Source organism: Salvelinus namaycush, chromosome 41, assembly GCF_016432855.1.
Source record: "Salvelinus namaycush isolate Seneca chromosome 41, SaNama_1.0, whole genome shotgun sequence".
NCBI lineage: Eukaryota > Metazoa > Chordata > Actinopteri > Salmoniformes > Salmonidae > Salvelinus > Salvelinus namaycush.
Window position 1 is genome coordinate 9338078 of NC_052347.1, and position 25208 is coordinate 9363285.

General features: G+C 41.6%; 2 protein-coding genes across 4 annotated transcripts; one reads left to right on the top strand and one right to left on the bottom strand.

The window, feature by feature from the left end:
• Positions 1–6689: 6689 nt before the first annotated feature.
• LOC120034191 (UBA-like domain-containing protein 1) lies at positions 6690–15118 on the bottom strand. Its single transcript, XM_038980659.1, has 3 exons — positions 14866–15118; positions 14446–14505; positions 6690–8228 (listed from the first exon to the last, which is right to left on the bottom strand). Exons 1-3 carry the CDS (start codon positions 14971–14973, stop codon positions 7932–7934), a joined length of 465 nt encoding a protein of 154 aa, XP_038836587.1. The 5' UTR covers positions 14974–15118; the 3' UTR covers positions 6690–7931.
• A 122-nt stretch (positions 15119–15240) lies between these two features.
• LOC120034098 (probable E3 ubiquitin-protein ligase MGRN1) lies at positions 15241–24038 on the top strand. Of its 3 annotated transcripts, XM_038980533.1 has the most exons (16): positions 15241–15588; positions 15878–15996; positions 16235–16323; positions 16645–16791; positions 17456–17573; positions 17674–17740; positions 17930–17973; positions 18112–18159; positions 18369–18437; positions 18678–18837; positions 19092–19201; positions 19391–19605; positions 20354–20511; positions 20689–20799; positions 21457–21502; positions 21737–21854. In XM_038980533.1, the coding sequence occupies exons 1-15, from the start codon at positions 15501–15503 to the stop codon at positions 21495–21497; spliced, it is 1584 nt and encodes a 527-aa protein (XP_038836461.1). In that variant the 5' UTR covers positions 15241–15500; the 3' UTR covers positions 21498–21502; positions 21737–21854. The 3 variants fall into 3 exon arrangements, with proteins under 3 accessions (XP_038836461.1, XP_038836460.1, XP_038836462.1); XM_038980532.1 differs by lacking the exon at positions 21457–21502 and having other exon boundaries at positions 21737–24038; XM_038980534.1 differs by lacking the exons at positions 18369–18437; positions 21457–21502 and having other exon boundaries at positions 21737–24038.
• Positions 24039–25208: the final 1170 nt, after the last annotated feature.

Below are 25208 nucleotides of genomic sequence, written 5' to 3' on the forward strand. Positions count from 1 at the left end.
GCAATTATCTTTTTGCTTTCTCATCATTTGTTTGGGTCGAATTGTGTTGCTCTTCCTGTGGGGTCTGTTTGTGAACAGAACCAGCTGGCTGAGGGGACTCTTCTGTAGGTGTTTCACCTGTCTTTGTGATTGTCTCCACCCCCCTCCAGGTGTCACCCATCTTCCCCATGATCCCCTGTGTATTTATCCCTGTGTTCTCTGTTTCCAGTTTGTTTTAGTTTCGTCAAGCCTACCAGTGGTTTTCCCCTCTGCTCCGGTCTCTCGATTGTTCCACTTTCCTAGTTTTCCTGGTGTTGACCATTCTGCATGCCGTCCTGTACCTTTGCCCCACCTTTCTGGATTACTGACCTCTGCCTGCCCTTGACTGTTAAGTAATCTGTAAATGTAGTGCAGAGGCTATCTTCTAGGCTTGCTGTGCATTCCCCGTAATACACTCATGTCCCTCGTGGACTGGCTGGTACTGTACATGAAGCATCCTCCATTCAGGCTGTAAAGGCATCATTTTCCTCCTTAACTAGCTACATTGACAAGAATGCTGGAAAAAACACACAAATATGTTCTGACACCGGTGGCTGAATGCGTTGTGCAACATCCTAAATTGCCAAAAAATAAAATCAGATAGTGAGTGTGATGTGAACACTGATTAGGCTGGGGAAATTACAGGACTGTCAAGGGTAGGACAAAATAAGAATATACAAATGCATGGCATCTGAATGTATGGCACAGTTCTATAAGAGCTAGGCTAAGTTATCTGTATTTAGCCCAAGGCAACCTAGATGAGGTCATGAGTTTGCACTTTACAGTTTAATCTAACAGAACATGCATTTAGGCCTCATGCATGATTAGAACAGATTTAGAATCAGAGTACAGAACAATTAGGCTATTATGTCTGGATGAGTTTGATTAGATCACAAACAGTTGCTATAACTTTACCTTGACATCCAATTAGTGAGCAACAAAGTAATTGAGGATCAATGTTGACACCATGGTGGAAAATTGTGTTTCATAAAGAATGTATGCATAATTTCCCTGTTTTTTTCTGCCTTTTCCACTCCTCTCACTCCAATATCACATTGCATCATTTAGTGATAGTTCGCACTTAAACACTATGGCAAAATATTCACGTTACATGTCTCACATTCACCAAGTTAGCATGTAGGCCTATCCTCTTCAAACCTTATGTTCTGGGGAGTTTGGAGTATCAAACAGAGAAGACATCGTACAAGATGTTGATACTCATTTGATACAGGCCTACCCACTAGCCAGAGCATGTAGGGATGCCTCCTGCTGGCTGGCATTTGAAAACCACTTGGAGATCTAGGTCCTTGCCCAATTCTGTTTCTCCCCTTCTCCCTGTGGGCACTCGCAACACAGGCTGTTCTCTGATATGAAAATCAGCATGTGGAACTTGATCTTCTGAGGGTGATCATTGTATGCGTGTTCCATGCATATTTCTGATGATCTTTATCATTGCTGATTTTTGAATGTATTTCATCCCTGGGCTTTTCTCCCATACAAACACACTGAAACTTGACATAGGCCCCTGCGCTGTGGCAATGATACAAACACAATCAGCCTGAAACTAAATACACACAAGAGAAATGGTATTTGAGTTATACCAATGACTGCCTGGTTCTTTCCATGAATAGAGTGCCTTTTTGCATCACTTTGATATTATTTAACTAGGCAAGTCAGTTAAGAACTAATTCTTATTTACAATGACAGCCTACACGCTGGGTTTGTGCACCCTATGGAACTCACAATCACAGAGAGCCCCACAATTAAGTAGAAATTGTACACCAATATTCAATTATTAAAGCCTGTGATATTAAATGACATGCCCTTTTATATAAACCACATAGAACATTTAATAAATTTGATTTATATATATATATATATATATATATATATATATATATATAAAACTGGCTAAAGTACCAGAAATCTGCATTTTGACATGTCCCATGGCATGTTTTACTGAGTTCTAGGACAATTTTAACCCACTTAATCCCCACATTTTCCAAAGTTTCCACCATCATTGTAAAGCCCTAGTTATTTTGATGCGTCGACAGATATTTCTGAAGGCTGTTATTTATTTAATGTGATTAATGATTCATGTATGTTTGTCCCTCATTTTAAGTTCAAGTCTGTTTTATTTATTTTATATATTTTTATTTAACTGATGATTAAGCTCGTCATCTGGAAGCTCGTCAGCTCGTCATCTGGAAGCTTAGCCAAATATGGTCTACCTACCGGTTTATTGAAACTCTACACTCAAGCTGTTGTGATATGTTGAATTTGATTATTGTAAGCAATTATTGCAAGGCACATTATGATGCAAAACCAGGTATAAACAGAGATGAACAAGAAAGTAAGGCTTTGAGAAAATGTACTTGAGACCTGTTCTAGAGTTTTCTCCCAGGGGCCCTGGCATGTATGTCTCTGCATGTCTTTGTCAATAAAACATCTAATACTCTGAAAGCCATCTTGATCTTTCTTTATTATTGATTACCCTGAGACCTTCACTGTCATCGAAAGTAACATGATAATTATTGTTTGTACAGAACTGAAAAAGTGATATGTAGCCTCATATCTTTCTTATAATGTTCCATTTTGCTTCAATAATAAGCGAGTCAGAGATGTCCTTCCTGTTCTTTGGGAGATGTAGGCATATTTTCAGTCCTACGGAACAGACAGTTATGAACCACCAGCTCCATTTCCTTGCACAGCATGAGAGGAATTAGTGGGTGGGTGCGAGCCAAAGAAAACCTCCTGATACAGTGCAGCTCTGAAGCAGACTATCCACTGAGTCTTCTCTCTTGCTCAGAGCACTCTCAGTTTCACTACCCCCAGATGGCCTCGCACAGTCTTTCTCAGACAGCTACTGTTAGAATACTCAGTAGACACTTGAGAGCAGCTGAGCCCACAACCCTGTACCAGAACAGTGCCATGTTATTTTAAAGCTTGGATCTCTGTTTGTAAAACATTCATTGGAGACTTGTGCATGTAAAAGTAACAAATTAGAGAAAACAGTAACCCACTATGTAAAGAGAGGATTATGCTATTGTTGCCGTTGGCCCTAGGATTTCCCAGACTCCCACTGTTTCCTGAGAGAGAATAACCTTAACTTAATTCCGCCCTCTGTTGAAGATACAATAATTATATACATCATGCTAGGGGTCAAAACAACAAAAACATGCACTTCAACACACAGACAATGTGAAAGAAAACGGTTGAAATAGGTGTCTCGGTGGAGGTTTGCGATTATTTATATAGCCTGAATTTGTATAATGTTGCAAAGCAATGACTCCATGCCTAAAATGTCCACTAGAGAGCACTGTCCACAATGCATAACTATAGCCAGAAGTCTCCTCCTCAGAAGACACATTTAGTCTACCACTGCACTCAAATGCAACTATTTCCCCTGCATCTTAGGTGCAGATAATATGTACAATTTTATGCTGTTTTACCTCTAATGAGATATTTGTTTTTAGAGCATTCTGTATGTTTCTGTTTCACCTGTTACATTTTAGTCATTAGGCCTACTGTAAGTTTTCCCATGCATTCAAACTTAAACAATAGTGAAGTTCCAGGCACACAAGTTATAACAACAAAGTACTGCTGTTGGCAGAGTAGACACTCCCTTGTTCTCTGACAAGTTTTTACATCCCATAGTCTGAGCCAAGTTTAGAGGCCAACCAACCCAATCTCTCCTTTTCTATCACTCCCTGTGATTGGTGAACTTGATCGCAGTTTCCATGTGTTTATTGCCAGATAGATTTGATGTTGCTATATTAAGAAGGTTGTTACTATGTTTGGTTTTGCAGTAGGATACATATTGACACACTGTCCAGAAATAACTTGTTACATAGACTACAGTAGACTACTAATTCATGTTTTAGTACTAATAGGAAGAGGCTGCTGTAACATGTTGAACCAGCAAAACCAGCTGTAAAGTACCCTCCCTGTCGGACTCTCCCAAACCCGCATGCCGGTGCTACAATTACTACAACTACTACACTGAAGCATGACTGGTGTTCAGAGTGAGATTGTTTCAGCAGACAAGGGGGTGAGGGTTCAGTCAGATGCATGAATGGAATGAATGAAAGGGAGTGTTGTCTGTCCCACCAGAGCGTTATGAAAGGACATTTCTCTCTACCTGTGTTCCTGTCTGTTTCGTTTCACTGGAACACTACGTTTCTGTTCCCAGATCAGTCTGTGTGATGAGAGACGGGGCACACTGCAGTGCTCTTATGTAACAATGAGCTGGGGGAAGGGGAGAGGGAGGGAGAGCAAGAGACAGAGAGAGAGAGAGGAAGGGACAGAGGGAGGGAGAGGGTGGGAGTCATGGTGGAAAGAAAAGTGTCTCCTCCCCATCCTTTGAGAGTTGAACAGTCCTATTCTTCCCATTTGCACGAGCAAATGTGAGATGTAATCAGCAGTCCCACAGCAGATACGATAGATGCTCATGGTGTGTGTGTGTGTGTGTGTGTGTGTGTGTGTGTGTGTGTGTGTGTGTGTGTGTGTGTGTGTGTGTGTGTGTGTGTGTGTGTGTGTGTGTGTGTGTGATCATTCCCTTTAGGCAGTAGGCTGAATGCGACATGTTAATGCCATAGTAGCAGAGGGGCTTACGCGTGATAAACATAGCTCTTTTCTTCCTCCTCGTTGCTGTAATCTCTACCTCCCTCTCCCTTTCTTCTATCATGTGCTGCTGTGTCCACTTGTCCCCATCACCTTTCACCCACTTTCTGCTTTTGAGGGTTCACTCCAGGCTTACTCTCGAGTAGGTTTTTATCTCAGCAATCACGTCAGCTTCTCACAAGTTGTCCAGAAACATGTCTTATCTGAGATTGCATACTGCGACAGCATATCCAAACAATGACTCTCACATAAACAATAGCTATCTTGTTATTGTATAGGCTAACCCACAATGTTCGGGAGATGGAGTGTATAATTTCTGTATATTTGAACCATTTCCCATCAGTACAATAGCTGGAGCACTTCTATTGTGGTATGTCTTTAACACACCTACAACGCATAAGCTTCATAAACATTGCATGAAATCCATGTAAAGAACTATGATGTCAGCCTAATGGTCATGGATGTGGTGGGTTGGAATATGAGCAGTACGGAGTAGCAGAGAGTGGGGCAGTGTATTGTAGGAATTTCAGCCATGTAGCTCTGCTCCTCCATCTCGTCTTGTGTTCCTGGCAGCTCCACTATCATCCTGGCCAACCTGGCAGCTGCCTGGTATTCATGTCACGCCCTGCAAACACAGAAACACACACAGCCAGCGAGGTGATGGGGATAGGGAGGGGGACTGGGTCCAGCAGGATGGGTCTAAAGAAGACTCAAAAGTATTTTATGCACTGCTGCTGCCAGGGAAGTGGAGGTGAAACAAGATTAGTCATAGTCAGAAGAGACACACCACCCACCTCTCATTACTGCTGGTTATGTGGGAGGACAGAGAGAGAGAGAGGGGGGGGGGGGGGTAGAAATAGAAAAAGAGGGAGAGAAAGAAAGAAAGAACAGGAGGGGGTTGTGCATTGTGAGAGCAGCCGTTGTTTATGTTTGCAAGCCTGAGTGTTCTCCACATTTTGGGGCAAAAGCAGGTCACATTGCTGACAGCCCTGGCGCATGCTCTCACCATTTCCTCTATGCTATTTCAGGCTAAAAGTAAATCTCCAGTTTGTATACCCAAACCATCATGTCTTAGTTTGGCTCAAACTAGCTTGTGCTTACAGTACTCTAAGGCTCTGCGCAGCAGGGAAATCTTGTGCTAGCCTGGTTACAGTTTTACAGTGCAGCAATTTGCAGTGTAAACAAATACCAACACAACTCACCAATCCCATGAGTTTTGAGGAGTTATGAGGATGGGTGGACTGCTCGGGGGCCACTCACCTTTCATTGTCAACTCAGTACAGACAGATCAGATCGATCAGTCTGATGTCAGCATGACATTATACAATGTGTAAGGCCTGTCCAGCTACAGAATACAGGGAGGTTCACCATGTGAGCAGAAGAACAATAATTGTTTGAGGTTGATAGGTGCACAGTCCAACTAGGCTCTGGTTAATGTTTGAATCCATGTCGCTATGTGTTATGACTGTTGGAACATTAACCACGCTCACAGAACTGATGACGATCTTCAACACTCAAGTCAAAATAGAGAGAAGTTGAATAGCATACACAGGGGATGACATGAATGAAGACAACGTCTATCAAATGGGGAGAGCTGATTTCCTAAGCAGATGGGGGGAAAGAACAGTGGGGTGAAAAGATTTGTCATACACAAACAAATCTGTACCACATAGACAAGGAAGTGGCCATAACAGAGCACTGTTTGGTCTCTGCTTGTCCCTGTCCTTGTAGTGTGGGATAAACAGTCTCTGACTCAACATCTCCTCCTCAGTCTGCTCTGAGGTTTTTCATCAATCCAAGGATGGAGAGAGAAGGCCAAACATTCATCTGTTTAGACCATTTCACATTTCCCCTGGTTTTTAAACAGTGTATCTCTCCCTGATGTGATGTGTGTGACTGAAGATTGCGTCATACCAACTCACTGGACTCAACATCCGCTGAGAAATAAACTGCCATCTGGAAAATACTAAAAGAGCACAGGATGTTGTGGGTTATAGTTCCATTAGAGCCCCATGTCCATTTGATACATAGAGTCAGACTCCAAGATCTAATGCAGTGTAATACATACGATATTTATTCAGAAACACAAAATAATTAAGTTAATTGTCTGGTAATCCACAAAATTGTTGTGGTAGCTGTCTCATGGAAAACATTGAGGAACAGGCGTGTGTTCAGATTAACTGATGTGCAAAGCAAAACTAGTGTGATTATCAGATTAACAGATCGTAGAATAGAAAACGTTTGGATGGGGCCTTCCCTGAATTTATCAGTTCCTTTCAATTGCAATATTCATTCCATTTTACAAAATAAAAAGATGATCAGGTGCCTAGACAAAACATTTTTGAGCCGAGAGTTCCTGAGACAGCATCACCAAATATGCTGTTTCTTTCTTATTATTTTTAATTTTTCTTTATCTTTTTTAAAACTATCTTTTTTTAAATATATTTTCCCTCTTTATTATTTTCCCCTAATATGCTGATTTCCATCTTAAGCAACAACAACACTGTATCAAAAACTATCTGTCTGCTACTTAGAGATGGAATATCAAGCAAGATGTCTCACTCTGACAGAAACCTTAATCTCACTTTTCCTCTGAACACTAAAGGCTGAAAACAGAATCATACAAAAAACACTGAACCATGATTGCAGTATAACATCATTTAGCATTCAACGCAGACAGAAACACTGTATATAAAGAGGAGCAGTTTGTAAAGTTGCTTATTAAACATAGTTGGATAGCTGGTGTTCCTTGATTGTGTGAGTGGGACAGTCAAAGTCATTACCCAATGTTTGAAAAAGCAGATCCAAGTTGGTTTCTAAGCACATTAGAATACTAGAACACATGATATTCGCACACTTACACTGGTTAAAAAATATAGAAGAATGATGTTATTTATGCAGTGCACCCCCAGTATATAAGGCATCCAGTCCATTGACACCACTCCAGAAAGACAAAGGAAAGATGATGACACTGTCATACACATCAGTGTGTACAACAAGAAGATCCTTCTTCGGCACTAGTTATACAAGTCCATCTTAGTCTCTGGTTTCAGATCAATGAAAAAAAATGAAACATATGCCTAACTAAAATTGTCTGCAGATTTTACAATGTGGGGTCACATGAATGTTCATCAGCTGTATGCTCATAATTCCTCCTTTCTGTTCTCAGTGCATGTCCACAACATCGCTTGGTTTTCTGCTTTCCCTTGCAGCCAATTCATTTCTCACTTTGTCAAAGAGGACTGCCCGATATTGGTTCCTCTTGTTATCGCGAGGCCCCTGCAGTGCTCTCATCTCTCTGCCTCCATGGTAACGCTGGCCTGTTCACTGGAGGCCTGCTGAGTGACGGCTTGGGGCCACCCAGGGGGAGGCACCCGAGAGGGCAGCTGCCCAGAAGTCCACAGGCCCTGCTGCGTCTGACCTGGGGCAGAAGGGCCCATGGCCCAGTTGACCTGAGGAGGAGAGGTCGCCATGGAGGCTACGGGACTGCTGGCATTGAAGCTCTCTGAGGCCTTGAGGCGGGAGAACATGGCCAGTGCGTCTGGGAAGTTGGGAGGTGTTGCTGGTGTGTTGGCTGGAGTGTGCATCTGTGGAGAAAGGAGAGAACCATTAATAAGAGAACATCGATCTGTAAGCATTTCTGATTGCATATTTCACTACTGACTTTTGTAATTACTGGCGCATTGTCTCCAGTTCTAATTGACATGCTTGGTTTGATTTACCATCTTGACACTTATGTCCTCCCTCAACTGATCCTTAGAAGTGCCTACATCATAATAGTTGTGGAAGCGAAAAGGGAAAAATATTTTAGCCCAACTTCCTCAGACTGACCCCTTGTCTTTCCACCAAATTCTACATCCTGCCCTGTGTCTGCCCTCTCAGCTGACACTACAGAGAGCAGGCCCTAGGAGACTGCTCTGTGGCTGCCAAACACAGGACCAGTCAGCCAAAACAAACACCATTCCATGAGTAAGAACCTAAGAGGGTCCAAAGGAATCGTACCTTCCAGGACGTAAAAGGTCAAAGCAACCAGTGTTAGGATTCACCCCAACCATCTGAAGGCTACCAGACTGTCTGTTTTCTCATTGTGTGGACAGGATATCCACCACATAATAGATTATGCAATATCTCAAACAGTCATGTGGTTTGTAGTGGAACTAGAGGAAACCGATACCCTCCCCCCCAAGTCACATGCTTGCCTTCAGAATAGGTTTTGACTGCGGTAAACATATTTCTGTAGGAGGATTGTCAGACAATTTAACTACATTTTGTTAATGAGAGCTGAAATATGTACAAGAAGAAAAAGATGTCCACAGGCTAATTAAGAAATTCTTATTACTTGATAAGAACATTAGTGGAGTATCCCACACATATGGATTTCTAAGGTTTCTATGGTGCAGTAAGAATGAATGAGTTAATGAATGAACAAACATTGGATTTCCCACAGGCATTAGCGTTGAGCTGCTTCAATAGGAACGAGACATGCCTTTATTCAACGTAATCATTTATGATGCGCAGTTGTAAGAAATTGTAATAGATACTGGAAACTTGTTATAACAACTTCTCAACATAAGCTATACTTTGCACAACATGCACCCACCCCCCGCTTTTCTCTCAGACACATTCTGCTCTCATCAGATAACAACCACAGACACCCACACCCAGATCAGGCCCCTGCTAAAACAACACGCACATACATCCTTTTCAAGGTTGGGACTCAAAGACAAAGAACCATGTTAAGAGCCAATGGAACGTCGACACCAGGCCCGAACAGGACTACCCACGACCCAGATCGACCAATCCGACGAACAGACTACCAGATTCAACCTACGTCATATACTGTATAAATGAACTGCACAATATGTTTCGGCCCTCTCTTCCGACGGTTCCATACGAGCTAGACGAACGGGGCCGTGTAGCATGCTTTGCCAGATATCTTTACCTTTGAATAAACTGCCTTTACTATACCCTATCCACCTCGTCCAATGTCTCAACTTGGCCTCATTTCTCCAGTAACGATTCATCAACACAGTGAACCATAAAGCTAGTATGTGCATTGCTCAGTTCAGGACAAGCATGTCTTTGTACAAAAAACGGGTCAGCAGCAGCCATACTAGCATAAGGCTGGCTGCTTCAGAAATGCCATTTTGCAGATCACTGGTAGCCTACATTTGCTTCAGTCAATAACATTGCAGCAATAAATTGTAAGTGATCATAACAGACTTCCTGTCAACTGACACACATGGCGGCAATAAAACAATGATCTAAGTGTAATGGGTGCGTGTCGGTGGCAGGGAAGTCAGGCGCAGGAAAACGAACTTGGTATAAACGGAGTCGTTTAATAAGTGCTCATAAAACTCCAAAAACCAAAATATACAAAAAAAATGATATAAGTGGGTACAAAACTCGTCGCACACCGACACATGACTTGCACATAACTTACAATAAAACAATCTCCGACAAAGACATGAGGGGAAACAGAGGGTTAAATACACAACATGTAATTGATGGGATTGGAACCAGGTGTGAAGGAAGACAAGACAAAACCAATGGAAAATGAAAAATGGATCAGTGATGGCTAGAAGGTCGGTGACGTCGACCGCCGAACACCGCCCGAACAAGGAGAGGGACCGACTTCGGCAGAAGTCGTGACACTAAGATATGATTTAGAATTATATTTCTTTATACTATATCTGTTTACAAAACGGTTAAAACTGTACAGCTGAAAAACACATGTAATACAAAAGCCTTCTCCGTTATCTGACCACAATAACAAGACAGCCTGGTATGTGTGGGAGTTTCCACTGCTTTACATTGAAAGAGGTCAGCAGTGTATAGGGAGAAGGGTGTTGAAGGGGTTGGCTATGTGGACACACAGGGTGTGGGCCTCAGTGTGTGGCAGCTGCTCAGTCAGATCAGCTGGCTCTGTACACATAAACACACAGGAGACCGACCGTGTATTTTCTCATCTGGAGCTGCAAAGTTGCTATAGAAACAGTCCTGTTTGATAGGGATGGATCCTGTAATAGCAGCTGCAGCCAGGGAAACAGTACAAGAGAGCTTGTTTTAGAGAGTGTGGTCTTTCTCATCCCTTTTCCTATTGTTTATTGTCAGTTTGCCATATTTGTGGCTCAGAATAAACAATGGCAAACTGTACCCTGTACTAAAGCCCTGCATCCTACCAACCAGCATTGTCCATTTTAAACAAATGTGCTATTGTACACCAGGCAGTCTACTCTACCATTGTTCAAAGGGCTTGTAAACAGACACATTTTCTTTTCAAAATGATATCCCGCATCAGAGCACATCTAACTGTAGACACTAAACGTCTAATAGCATCCCAAATAGTAATAACAAGGGTAGTAGAACAGTTTACAAAAGCTGTTTCTTTTGGACGATGTTATGAAGACTCTTTAACTGACTCGATTCATGACTGCCACAGACCTCCTGGCATCCTAAACATTGACTGGGACATTGTGATAAGCCACACGTCTACAATATTGCCACCAGCCTATGCCTTATTAGCCTGCTGTAGTTAAACCCCCTATGTGCATTTCAATCATGAGGGACGTAATCATCTGTGGATGTAACATCCCATAAGCACGTTGAGTTTCAACACTGACCTCCATCGTGTGATCTACAAGATAAAAGTGTTGAGGGCATCATGGGTAATCTGTCTTTCGTGAGGCTGCACCTTTTTCAGAGCTGTTTCACTAACTCACAGTCACCCTACACAATGTCTGTTTCCATGTATGTGGTCAACTGTCCAACGAGACGAAAGAAAGGAAATTCAGACATCACGCGTCACGTGATACACAGCTTACATTACTGTGTCCTGTATCAACAAATCAATCTCACCAACCTCCAACACAAACAGGTCAATGAGCGACCACAGAGTGAGTCAATAATTAACCCAACACAGTCCCTTGTTGTTGTTATACAGCCAGGGATAGATTAATATACAGATGCTGCTTTGTCATGTCAACTTGTTCAAGTTGTACAAGTGTCATTTTAAACCAAGGTCACGGTGCTCTTCATAACAATACAACCACTACTGACAACAGAAACAATACCCTACAGCACTTTCAAAAACATGACCTTTAATAGCCTTGGGTGTAACAGAGTTCATTTCGTAACCTCACTCCCCAGCTTGAAATGTCTCCACATCATGTTACATGTGCATCGGGCCTCTCCTACGCTTGGCCTTTCTGCGCTGGTCTGTTTAAGGACACAGTGGGCACATACTGCACCGTAGTTAACCTGTCAACCAATTGTCAATGAAAGGGGCTCAACTTAACCTTATGCCACGCCTGACAGCCAACCCCTAATGTAAACAGACCACGCCAGATGTATTGCCAATGTCACTGCTTCTTATCAAATCTAATGTCTGCCCACATCCTGTTTATTTTCATCAGTTTGAAAATGAAAAAATGAAAATAGAAGCAGAATGAGATCATTGGGAAATGGCAGACCCAGTGGTAGGTTATGAGAGGTAAGGTTCTAGACCTAAATAAGCTGATATCTTATTGCTCATGAAGCCAGATGTTGTTTCGAAGGAGGAAATATACAGGCCAAATGGAAAATCTACATGACAAATGGCCTAGAATAAACTGTGGTAATGTCCTGTTATACATGTGTCAACATTTGAACACTGTCATTAAAAGACAATGTATGTACAGTTGAAGTCGGAAGTTTACATACACTTAGGTTTGAGTCATTAAAACTTGTTTTTCAACCACTCCACAAATTTCTTGTTAACAAACTATAGTTTTGGCAAGTCGATTAGGACATCTACTTTGTGCATGACACAAGTAATTGTTCCAACAATGTTTACAGACAGATTATTTAACTTATAATTCACTGTATCACAATTCCAGTGGGTCAGAAGTTTACATACACTAAGTTGACTGTGCCTTTAAACAGCTTGGAAAATTCCAGAAAATGATGTCGTGGCTTTAGAAGCTTCTGATAGGCTAATTGACAACATTTGAGTCAATTGGAGGTGTATCTGTGGATGTATTTCAAGGCCTACCTTCAAACTCAGTGCATCTTTGCTTGACATCATGGGGAAATCAAAAGAAATCAGCCAAGACCTCAGAAAGAAAATTGTAGACCTTCACAAGTCTGGTTCATCCTTGGGAGCAATATCCAAACGCCTGAAGGTACCACGTTCATCTGTACAAACAATAGTACGCAAGTATAAACACCATGGGACCACGCAGCCGTCATACCGCTCAGGAAGGAGACGCGTTCTGTCTCCTAGAGATGAACGTACTTTGGTGTGAAAAGTGCAAATCAATCCCAGAACAACAGCAAAGGACCTTGTGAAGATGCTGGAGGAAACAGGTACAAAAGTATCTATATCCACAGTAAAACGAGTCCAATATCGACATAACCTGAAAGACCGCTCAGCAAGGAAGAAGCCACTGCTCCAAAACGCCATAGAAAAGCCAGACTACGGTTTGCAACTGCACATGGAGACAAAGATCGTACTTTTTGGAGAAATGTCCTCTGGTCTGATGAAATAAAAATAGAACTGTTTGGCCATAATGGCCATTGTTATGTTTGGAGGAAAAAGGGGGAGTCTTGCAAGCCGAAGAACACCATCCCAACCGTGAAGCACGGGGGTGGCAGCATCGTGTTGTGGGGGTGCTTTGCTGCAGGAGGGACTAGTGCACTTCACAAAATAGATGGCATCATGACGGAGGAAAATTATGTGGATATATTGAAGCAACATCTCAAGACATCAGTCAGGAAGTTAAAGCTTTCTCGCAAATGGGTCTTCCAAATGGACAATGACCCCAAGCATACTTCCAAAGTTGTGGCAAAATGGCTTAAAGGCAACAAAGTCAAGGTATTGGAGTGGCCATCACAAAACCATACCTCAATCCTATAGACAATTTGTGGGCAGAACTGAAAAAGCGTGTGCGAGCAAGGAGGTCTACAAACCTGACTCAGTTACACCAGCTCTGTCAGGAGGAATGGGCCAAAATTCACCCAACTTATTGTAGGAAGCTTGTGGAAGGCTACCCGAAATGTTTGACCCAAGTTAAACAATTTAAAGGCAACGGTACCAAATACTAATTGAGTGTATGTAAACTACTGACCCACTGGGAATGTGATGAAAGAAATAAAAACTGAAATATATTATTCTCTCTACTATTATTCTGATATTTCACATTCTTAAAATAAAGTGGTGATCCTAACTGACCTAAAACAGGGAATTTTTACTCGGATTAAATGTCAGGAATTGTGAAAAAACTAAGTTTAAATGTATTTGGCTAAGGTGTATGTAAACTTCTGACTTCAACTGTATGTTTTGTATAGTATGTATCATAAGTGCTGTAGCACTGAAATCATATTATTTAATTTTTTACTTTATTTTTTTTTACTAAAACAATGTTCACTTTTCCTGGAACCACCCTCTCCCACTCGACACATTTTCAAGGCTTCAATTGAAGAAAAAGAATAGTAGCAGTACAGATAATTCATAACTCACATGACTTCATTAGCCGACTATAAGTATTAGAAACATAGCAGCCTATCATATCACCGTTCATGTGAAATAACACAGTAAGTAATTAGCTACAGTACATGACAAGGCACTATGAACAACGTGGCCAATGTGTGTTTATTTTTGTCAGGCTTGTGTTTCGGTACAACACGGCGGACACGGACGACAAGTGCATGAATATAAATATAATCATAGATGTTGCAATAATCATTATCATAATGTAATAATAATAATAATAATACATCAATCATTCATTGTTAACAATAATAGTGTAGGTTTTCTATACTTACCATTTGATGATGGTGACTGTATGGAATATTGGTTTCTTGAAAAAAGGCACTTAATGCAGTCTATTGAAAAATAAAATGTATGTGTCAATAAGCAACAGTCCAGTGTGCATTACACATATGATAGCCTATTGAAGACAGATACAACCTAAATTGATATTATACTATCTGCTGTGAAAATGTTACATTGTGCCATTAGGCTGCTGAATACCATAGTTAGCTACATTTTCATTGCATAATAGCATTAGCCCACTGGGATGTTGTAAAGATAACCAGATTATTTTACAAATGATTGGCATTACTGTATTAATTAGATGTTTTTAATCAATGACTCTGAGAAACAGACACAGACTGATTTCTGTAACTGATCTATCTTCCATGCACCAAACTCAGACCATTATCAAGAAGAAAAGGTTCCCATACCTCGAACTGCCAATGTGCCGCTTGTAGAAGCTGTTTCGCTTGGTCTGCCGCGCATCCAGCAGTCAGGACGAACTGATTTATCATAACTTGGTGCTTTAGATCATCCATATTTGCAGAAGAGGGCTATTCTAAACCTTTCCCCTTGGTTTGGTGCTCAGTCCTTGAGGTTATTCTCCCTTGCATTAGCCTTTCCTCTCATCGACCATGGAGACAGCACAGTCAGCAGTGAAAACTCAAATATTTACTCTATGAACTATGTTCAGTGTCCTGAGCACCCCTCTGATCCGCAGCACGAGAGCGCAAATCAGAGCGATGGGGAGGGGCGATCAGTAGGTCGGTGACAGAAAGAACTACAAGTTCCTAACACCATGTAGTTTGACGTTTCACACATCAGAAGGCTTTTGGCTAGAAACTTGTGTTTATTTTCTTTAGCGGACACCCAGTTATCCTTGGTTCTATCGTTATTCTTGACAGGTACACAGTTGGATATATACGTGGCTGTGTAATACCGAAGAAAGTCTAAAACTTGTTACAAAACTGTCCCTTGGACGATAAATACACTAGCGTAGGTGCTAGTAACTTTAGTAGTTAGCCAAGTATTTAGCTAATTAGCTAGCTAGCAACAACAAGGAAAGATGGGGTCGATTCTTAGCCGGAGAATCGCTGGCGTTGAGGATATTGATATCCAGGCGAATTCTGCGTACAGATTTCCACCGAAATCGGGTAAATATAGCTATTCATTTGGATTGAAACGCTAAAACTCGAACTATAGCTAACGCTGCTAACGTCAGTTAAACTGACATCATCAGCTCCCAACATTATAGGCCTAACGTTACATGTGAACGCTATAAATGGTTAATTGTATGATATTCAGTCGTGGTGAGATGTTTATTTGATGAGGCAGGGATGAGTTGTACATCGGTGCCCTGATCTTGTCCTGATTAAAGATAGGCCTTCCATCCTGATTTTATCCTGGTTCTAATCTAGTCACATACTTCTATTTTCTTTTAAGGGAATTACTTTGCCAGCCATTTTTTCATGGGAGGGGAGAAATTTGACACTCCCCATCCAGAGGGTTACCTATTTGGAGAAAACATGGATCTGAACTTCCTTGGAAATAGGCCTGTACAAGTAAGGACAAACAAGTTCGCTATACAATGGCAAAGGTTCTTAGTTATGTTGTTAAGTTTTTCATCTTGCAAGCTGCTGACAGATAAGTAACATGTACAGCATATTAGTTGAAGTGGAAGTTCAGGAGTAGTCCTTGATTCACATCCCCCATGCTATTGGTTACGCTAAAGCATTTGAAGTTTATCTGCATTGGGCTGTTCTTTTCTTAGACTAGTTGTCGTGTCTCACCTTTGCTTAGTTTCCGTACGTGACCCCGGCACACCATGAGCCTGTGAAGACCCTGAGAAGTCTGGTCAATATCAGAAAGGACTCCCTGCGCTTGGTCAGGTGAGGAAAAACACCATCATATTCTACAGCAAGTAGTCTTCAGACTAACCTTAACCTCATTTGTTTTTCTACGTGGTTTTCATTGTCAAGTGATTCAGGTCAAGAATCCTGGCTGATTGAGCTTCGCTTAACATCTATTCACTGTACTTGTTTAGGCCTACGTTTCATTTGATATTGACATGCCTTCATAAGTGTGGTGCATGAGGGATTTTTTTGTTGTTGTTAACTTAATCATAGCTTCAGTTTCAAAGTTGTCATTTTGAAATTGGCCACTTGAAAAAGCTAGCCTAACATTGTTTTGTTCGTCTGCTTGACTACTAGGTACAAAGATGACACTGATGCTCCAGTAGAGGAAGGAGGGAAGCCAAAGGTTCTGTATGGTGTGGAGTTCACATTTGACGCTGATGCTCGTGTGGCTATCACCCTGTATTGCCAAGCTTTTGAGGAATTCACCAATGGGATGGCAATGTATGTACGAGTCTGATTCAGAAACCTTTTAATTTACATAATAGACTATGTTTAGCATCAATATGCTATTTCTAAGTCATTCACTAATTAGAAATACATATTTTCTTCCACTGTCTCTTGCTCCCAAATATCTAACTAAATGCAATCCAGCATTTGACATTTCTCATTTGAAATGAAATCCATGCCTTTTATCTGTTTCTGAAGATGTGCAGTGAAATTGTTTTATTCACTTTAAAGACACGTTGTATAAGAACATCTTATGATAGTGGCCAATATACAGCATAGAACGCCAGTCTCCAAAAAGCAGACTGGGAGAGATACAATGGGTCCTTAGCAACCGCCTGTCTCCATGGATACGCATGTCATCTGAAGAGGGAATTAATATAATAGTTTATGCTGAGGTCATTATGTGAGTGGATGGATGTGTTTCTGCCTTTTTTTTTGCATGCTTTTTTATTGAGCTTTTCCATTGACAAATTTAAGAGGGAAAATTCGGAAATTGATTTTATTTAGGCCTAATGCTGTTTTTCATTATTTGTGGTCGAAGAAAGAGCTTTCAACAAGAGATCTGAAAAAGAACATCTTATATTTCCGGGATACTAAATTAACTTTGATAGTTTTTGTATTGATAAGATATTGTATTCACTGTTTCTGTCCTGTGTAGGTACAACCCAAAGGGCCCAGCCCTGGTTTCTGAGACTGTACACTATAAGAGGGGTGTGAGCCAACATTTCTCCCTGCCTTCTTTCAAAATCGATTTCACCGACTGGAAGGAGGAGGATGTGAGTATATCTGGGCAGGAGCACTCAATCCTGTGGAGTGATGTCACCAGCTGACTGTTGATTAGCTCATCTGTTGTCACCATTTATTTTATCTTTACAGCTGAACTTTGAGCTGGACCGGGGTGTTTTCCCCATGGTGATCCAAGCTGTGGTGGATGAAGGGGATGGTAGGTGGTCCAAACGGTTGACGCTGATGTTAATGTTCTTCGCTCCATATATCACTTCAAGGCTGACTTAATAACAAACTTAGTTGGCAACTGTCTCTCCGCTGTACCACAATAGCAGGTGCTAGATTAGACATTCTGTATGCACAGAGTACAGTAATCCCTTATGAATTAGTGTTTGTCCTTTTCCAGATTGCTTTGGACATGCACATGTGCTGCTGGCAGCCTTTGAGCGAGTAAGTAACTCATTGTGTCGATTGAGTGGAAGAGGACAGTGTTTGAATTTGACTCAAATTTGCATCCCGCGTCTGATGTCATGAAGTTCTGTTTTCACACACAAATATGTGAAGTAAACACCATTTCTTCCTTTCAAGCATGTGGATGGCAGTTTCTCCGTCAAGCCTCTGAAGCAGAAGCAAATTGTAAGTTAATACAAGTTAATCCATGTCTTCTCTATTATATTAGTAGATTATTTAAAATACAAAATGCCTGAATAACAAAAACATGTTAATTTACAACACATACATTTGTTAGCATGTGTGATTACTTCCTCCTCTTTATCCCCTATGGGACATAAGGCTACAATGTGTTCCTCCCATCATTCTCTGTCCTTGGCCACGTGTTGTTATAGGTGGATCGTGTGAGCTACCTGCTGCAGGAGATCTATGGAATTGAAAACAAAAACAACCAAGAGACCAAGGTTGTTATTCCAGAACTCACCAGGAACACCTTTTGTAGATGCATACAGTAGATTTATTTAACATGAATTTACAAAGGCTGTTGGAAAGCAACACATTTTTACATTATAGAGGTGTAACCACACCTGAATCTTTCAGGAATGTGGCTCATTTTGCTGTAGGTTTTCAGACCGTTGGTTTGCGTAGTCAATTTTTTTCTACATGTTCATCACTCTTCACAAATGTTTTTTGGTTCTCTGCAGCCATCGGAGGATGAGAACAGTGACAACAGCAATGAGTGTGTTGTTTGTCTGTCAGACCTCCGAGACACCATCATTCTGCCCTGCAGACACCTGTGTCTCTGCAACTCCTGTGCTGACACCCTGCGTTACCAGGCCAACAACTGTCCTATCTGCAGACTGCGTAAGGAGCGATGCTAGTTTGTTTCCAATAGGCTTCCAACTGGGATTTCATGCCTTAGCTAATAGGAAATAGACCTGCCAGGCTGCCATGTTTCAGAGCTCAGCGAGAGAGACACCTAATGGACGTGGAGATGAATGCCCTGTGTGGACTGAGCTGATTTAAGGAAAATGCTGTAAAGTTGACATTTTAGTGAAGATGCAGTCACATTTGACAGTGTGTAGTGTAATCAGTGTTTGGTCTGTCTCTCTCCCCAGCCTTCCGAGCCTTGCTGCAGATCAGAGCTGTGAGGAAGAAGCCTGGGCCGCTGTCCCCTGTGTCGTTCAGCCCTGTACTGGCTCAGACCATGGACCATGATGAGCACTCGGTACGGCGCAAACGACCCAGGCATTTGTTGTTAATACACACATGGCATCATTTGTGTCAAGGATTGTTTCTTTTTCTACTTTTATTTAACAAAACTCAACTCCATCACGATGCAATTACAAAGCCTTTAATAAATGGCTGTGAATGACTAGTGAAGATATGAGCAGTCTTTCTGTGTGCATCTCTCCAGAGCTCAGACTCGGTTCCTCCAGGTTTTGAGCCCATCTCTCTGCTGGAGGCTCTGAACGGCCTGCACTCTGTGTCCCCCTCCATCCCCCCCGCCCCCCTCTACGATGATATTAACTTCTCTGGGAGCCTGGTAGGGGAGGGCCGGCCGCTGGGCTCCCCAGAACATTCCGGGGACGGGGGCCTGCAGAAGGGCAAAGTCAGCAAGTCACCTGACAGGTAATCCTGGGACACAAGGGTAGTAACAAGCCCAGTTCACTTTCTCCTCCATCTGAGATGGACCATCTCCTTGAACTGTGCACTCGTACCCTACACTCCCCCTCATTGATTTAAAATGGACAGGTGTAAGGGAAGTTGGTGGAACCTCCCTCCAGCGAATATTTAAACCAATCCAATGCTTTGAAATCTTTTGAGGTAGGGTGAACCAGGGCACACTTTAGGAAGAAGGGGGAGATACTGAAGTGGGCTAAAGTCTCCCAGTGCTGCTCTCTACAGTCCAGCTGCCTGCTACTGTAATTTTTCACACCATTACCAGTTGATTTGAACAGTCTCTAACTTGGAGCATATGCAATTTTGAATTATTTAGTTTTAGTATGGAGTTAATAGCCCTGACAGATTAACTGCCCGGATGGATTTGCTTGTTGACATTGGGTTTGACTCTGGATTGATTGCTCATCAGTTTGTGTAACAGCTGGCCCAGGGTCAGAATAAAGAGTGTCCGTATGTTGTGGTGAGCTGCTGCTAGAGGTCTTCTCCTGTATCCAGCACCATGCTACAAACTGATTAGACGGCGTGTCCTTGGCAATCCATCCAGTTGACATTGCTGAGCCTTGCCAACCTGCAGAAAATAAACTTACTAGGACAACAGTACAGAGTGCAGTCTGTTTATTATAAAGCTTCACGTTGGTTGTAAAACTGTTTTTTTGTTTATCAATGTCGCCTCATTGTAAGTGTTTGACCCCCACAGCACCCTGAGGTCGCCCTCATCACCCATCCAGGAGGAGGATGAGGAGAAGCTGTCTGAGATGTCGGACGCCCAGCCTCACACACTGCTCTCCAGCAGCCCAGCTCCCACCGAGGCCACTGCAGCCGAGGATGTACCGGAGTCCATCTCCCCAGATGATGGTGAGTTCTGTCATGCTCTGAATGCACGTAGTTAGCGGTCCAGTCTACATCAAGTTCGGGTAGGTGACCCCTCCAAATAATTACTTGAAATACCTACCAGGGTACATTGCAAACCAGTGTAAGGACATTTAGGTCTTGTTGTGACCTTGTCTCTCCCTCCTGTCGTGGGTGGTCCAGAGGACAGGCTGCACTCTGGAGGAGAGAGAGAGATCCTTCAGGACTACAGCAGTGAACACAGCAGCCTGACCAAAACAGAGAGTGACCCGCCAGGGGACCTGTCTCTGCCAGGTAAGCTAATAATAACACAAGGCCCAGGCCCGTGCGTATCTGTGCGCGTGTGCATGATTGTGTATGTTTGTCTGGATATTAAAGATATTCTCTGGTTCTTTTGTATACTTTTTAGCCAGTAGTTCTGAAAGTAGCGCCCACGAGCCAAAAGTGGCCCCAGAAAATTGCGTACTCTGTCACATATATGTACAGATATGTGCATCATGTCTCTCTCTCTCGGTCTACTGTATGCGTGTTGCTAGCTGTCACTCCCTTAGCAAGCTGAAGATCATTGGCTGAAACTTTAATTGCTAGGGGGCTGGCCCATGTGGGGGTAAATGTAGGGAAAATGGCGCTGCACAGCTTCCAGAAAACAGTCAAACTAGGGATTTCTTGGCTAGTTCTGCTCATAGATTATGCATGAACTACACATTAACACAAAAAACGGGAACCTTGAAAAATACTTACTAGTTGGCGAAGTACCAGAGCATGTCTTTAATGCTCAAACCAATTGTTAACATACATTTTTCATTGCACGTATAACACCTTTTGGCTCTTTTTCTCTTTATTCCCCCATGCGTTCAGTCCCCCAGCTTTGCATCTAACCTGTGTGCTGTTTGTTCTTCTCTGTTTCCTTACTCCCTGCCCTGTCCCTTTACCTGGCCTTGCTATGGCCAGCTCTAGGTCCTGATGCCTGCTCTATTGGTGTGGAGGAATAAATGTGGTATGTAGGACTTCTCTGTCCTGTCTTTACCTGTCTCGTTGCTTCAGAGAAACCGATTCCTCGCTATCTGTCAGATTCAGGACAGTTGGTTAAAAATCTGCTGCAGGTTATAACTCTGTTTATCATGTAAATTGACAGCAAGATTGTATTGATAAGTATCCAATTGTTTAGATTTGATTTCACCGGAGTAAGAGATCCTCTTGTTTAATTGGATCATGCTCCTTGTGTCCACAGGGTCATCAGAGAGCCTGAAGAGTCAGAGTACCAACTGCTCCAGCCAGCCCCTCCTGTGTCCCCCCAGCAGCCTTCACATGGAGGATGAGCAACTTGACCCCTAACCTCTGGGCCCAACGCTTCTCCCTCTCTGGCTGAGTCCCAATTCACTTTCTCGCATGGATTTAACAATGGTGGAAACTCCCTCCAGTCAATAATTACACCAATCCAATGCTTTTAAATCCATGACGGGGAGTGTGAAAGTGCACATTTAGCCTAAAATATGAATAATTGGGACTTAGCCATGGTCTCCTCCCAAACCCATCCCTCCCCCATGATCCAGTCCCCTTGGGCCTTGTAGAAGACCTCTCTCCTACTTTGGTCACTGATTCATGCCATAACTGGCATTGATTCAAAATGTGTTTGTGGTGGTCATTGCAAGGATTTACTAAAACCATACTATACCTTAACAAAAAAACAACAAGTCCTTAATTAGATTGCTTTGCATACATACATTTAGGAGTGTGTAATTGTTTATCCATTCTGGATGGGGACATTGCATGATTCCAGTGGTTGAGTATGACTACCATCATATGGTGGTACTAGAAGCACACTCACTTTCAGTTTACTCTACTCAAATTACTGCTTGACACTAATTGTTTTAAAGAGCATTAATACCATTCATGTTGTATTCGTCTAAACTAATAACTTTTTTTAACTGTTATTTCTTGGTGCTTGTATGATATGAAACGTTTTTGAAAACAAACTTTGAAACATTTCAGTGGACATTTGACATGATTAAACATGACATAATTGAATGGTGTCATTTTTAAAGGTTTTGAGGATTCATTCATTTTACTTTGAAATGGTGAATTCCCCTGTCATAGCAAGTCAAATTGAGGCATTTCATTTCAAGTTGTCTTCAACGGTAAATATCTGCATTTGTTTGTTTTTATACTGAATTATGTGATATCTTATATATTGTACCTGTACTAGAAAATTGTGTAGATTAATTTGCAAAATTGTATATTTGTGTATTATAGAAGAAAATCTGTGGATTCAAATAAGGAGATTAGTAGATACAGCTACATGCACAGTATCTCACATATAGCTGATCGATTTTTAGTGACAGAGTCCAGCTTTACACCCTAACAGCTGAACACAAAGATAGAGCCTGCAACAAGCCAATACGCTATGCTGACTGTATAGCACAAACTGTGTTATTTGTAGACGTGGCATATTTCTGTAGTTATATTGTGGCTTGTCATCCTGGCATAGTCATTGTCTTGCTCAAGTTCCATGACTTGCAGTATCTGACTTCCCTATAGATGTAGCACCATACATATAGGTCTATGTGCCTTCAACTAAACAGATATGGCTGCTGCTAGTTGCATTTTTGGTGTTCTTGTGATGAAACTGTTTCAGGATATGCAGCTGTATGAGCGCGTAGTCTAGGAGGTTTTTATTCCCATTGGCTGATATACAGAGCTGTAAAAGTATGACATTTCTTTGCATTCTCAATGGTTCGTTAAATATTTTTAAAGAAACCTAATTGTAATTAAAACCAACTGTTCAGCAATTACAATTATGTTAAGTCCATATATTGATACATTTAATCTAAAAATGAACTACATTATGAGTAGACTTGGTTGTTATTTGGTCTGTATTGTGTGTGTGTTCTCATTTTTTCCCCCAGGAGGAATAAACTAAATGCTTCTCGACCATTTTACTTATGCAATATCTTGACATTGCATCTTTAACATTAGGTTATCTTTCGCTTGTGAGTTTTGTTGTAAAGGGGTGTAAAAACGATCCAATCTGCTTTGGATTAATACTGTTCATGTCATGTGTCTTTGACTAACGATGTGTCATGTTAACTTTGATGATACACTTGTGCCTTGTTCCTGTTTCTCACTATTATTGACCTGGTATCCAGGATAACACCACATTTAGTGATTCATAACTCTATCAATTTCTGTCTGTCCCTGTGTACAGATGTAGGATCTTCATTTGATCAATCTTCTGTTACTGAGAATTTTCCTGCACTGCAGGAAATGCAAACTTGTAGTGTATTCAAGGTTTAAAAAGGCTTCTAACGTTTGTAATTTCTACTTTAAAATATCAGACTAGATTTGCACTAATGAAAAATGTATCAACCCCTACAAAAATGTCCCATTCATTATAATCCACATAATTCAAATTTCCTGTTGCTGCAGGATTATTTTCCTGCTGTAGCGAACTGGCTCAAATTAAGATCCTACATGTGTAGCCTATATGTGAATAACAATTAAATAAATGTAATGTTGAACACTTCTGTTTTTAACTGCATGTCTCATGCTTGACTTCCATTGATCTGTGATGACCATTTAGGGTGAATTCGGAAAAAGTGGGACACTTTGCATTTCCATCTTCTGTAACCTCTTTTGACATCTATCCAACATATTAGCCCAACACATGATACATTTATGAAATCCTACAGATGTTTCGTAATTACACAAAAAAACGACTTGATTTCATATTCACAGGAGACATGACCATATGTTCTTTTGTCAGACCAAGAAATAAAGGAATCAGGATTAATCTGTCCCAGTTTATATCATGTCCCACTCTTTCCCGAATTCACCCTATGCATAGTCCTACAAGTTGAAATGAAATGTGTATATATTATATATACAGTACCAGTCAAAAGTTTGGACACACCTACTCATTCAAGGGTTTTTATTTATTTTATTATTTTCTACATAGTAGAATAATAGTGAGACATCAAAACTATGAAATTACACATATGGAATAATGTAGTAACCAAAAAAGTGTTAAATTCTAAATAGATTTTAGATTCTTCAAAGTAGCCACCCTTTGCCTTGATGACAGCTTTGCACACTTGTGACATTCTCTCAACCAGCTTCACCAGGAATGCTTTTCCAACAGTCTTGAAGGAGTTCCCACATATGCTGAGCACTTGTTGGCTGCTTTTCTGTCATTCTGCGGTCCAACTCATCCCAAACCATCTCAATTAGGTTGAGGTCGGGTGATTGTGGAGGCCAGGTCATCTAATGCAGCACTCCATCACTCTCCTTCTTGGTCAAATAGTCCTTACACAGCCTGGAGGTGTGTTGAGTCATTGTCCTGTTGAAAAACAAATGTTAGTCCCACTAAGTGAAACCAGATGTGGTGGCGTATCACTGCAGAATGCTGTGGTAGCCATGCTGGTTAAGTGTGCCTTGAATTCTAAATAAAGCACAGACAGTGTCACCAGCAAAGCACCATCACACCTCCTCTTCCATGCTTCATGGTGCGATCTGCCAAAGACATGACGGTTGGAACCAAAAATCTCAAATTTGGACTCATGAGACCAAAGGACAGATTTCAACCAGTCTAATGTCCATGGCTCGTGTTTCTTGGTCCAAGCAAGTCTCTTCTTCTTATTGGTGTGCTTTAGTTGTGGCTTCTTTGCGCTTTGCAGGTATTAAACCATGAAAGCCTGATTCACGCA

What these genes read in the sequence shown, in the direction of transcription:
- LOC120034191 (XM_038980659.1), bottom strand. Translation starts at nt 14,973, where the DNA reads ATGGATGATCTAAAGCACCAAGTTATGATAAATCAGTTCGTCCTGACT. An exon ending in CGGCACATTGGCAGTTCGAG is followed by an intron (nt 14,506 to 14,865) that starts GTATGGGAACCT and finishes ATTTTTCAATAG; the next exon opens with ACTGCATTAAGTGCCTTTTT. An exon ending in ACAGTCACCATCATCAAATG is followed by an intron (nt 8,229 to 14,445) that starts GTAAGTATAGAA and finishes CTTTCTCCACAG; the next exon opens with ATGCACACTCCAGCCAACAC.
- LOC120034098 (XM_038980532.1), top strand. Translation starts at nt 15,501, where the DNA reads ATGGGGTCGATTCTTAGCCGGAGAATCGCTGGCGTTGAGGATATTGAT. An exon ending in CCGACTGGAAGGAGGAGGAT is followed by an intron (nt 17,574 to 17,673) that starts GTGAGTATATCT and finishes TTATCTTTACAG; the next exon opens with CTGAACTTTGAGCTGGACCG. An exon ending in TGCTGGCAGCCTTTGAGCGA is followed by an intron (nt 17,974 to 18,111) that starts GTAAGTAACTCA and finishes CTTCCTTTCAAG; the next exon opens with CATGTGGATGGCAGTTTCTC.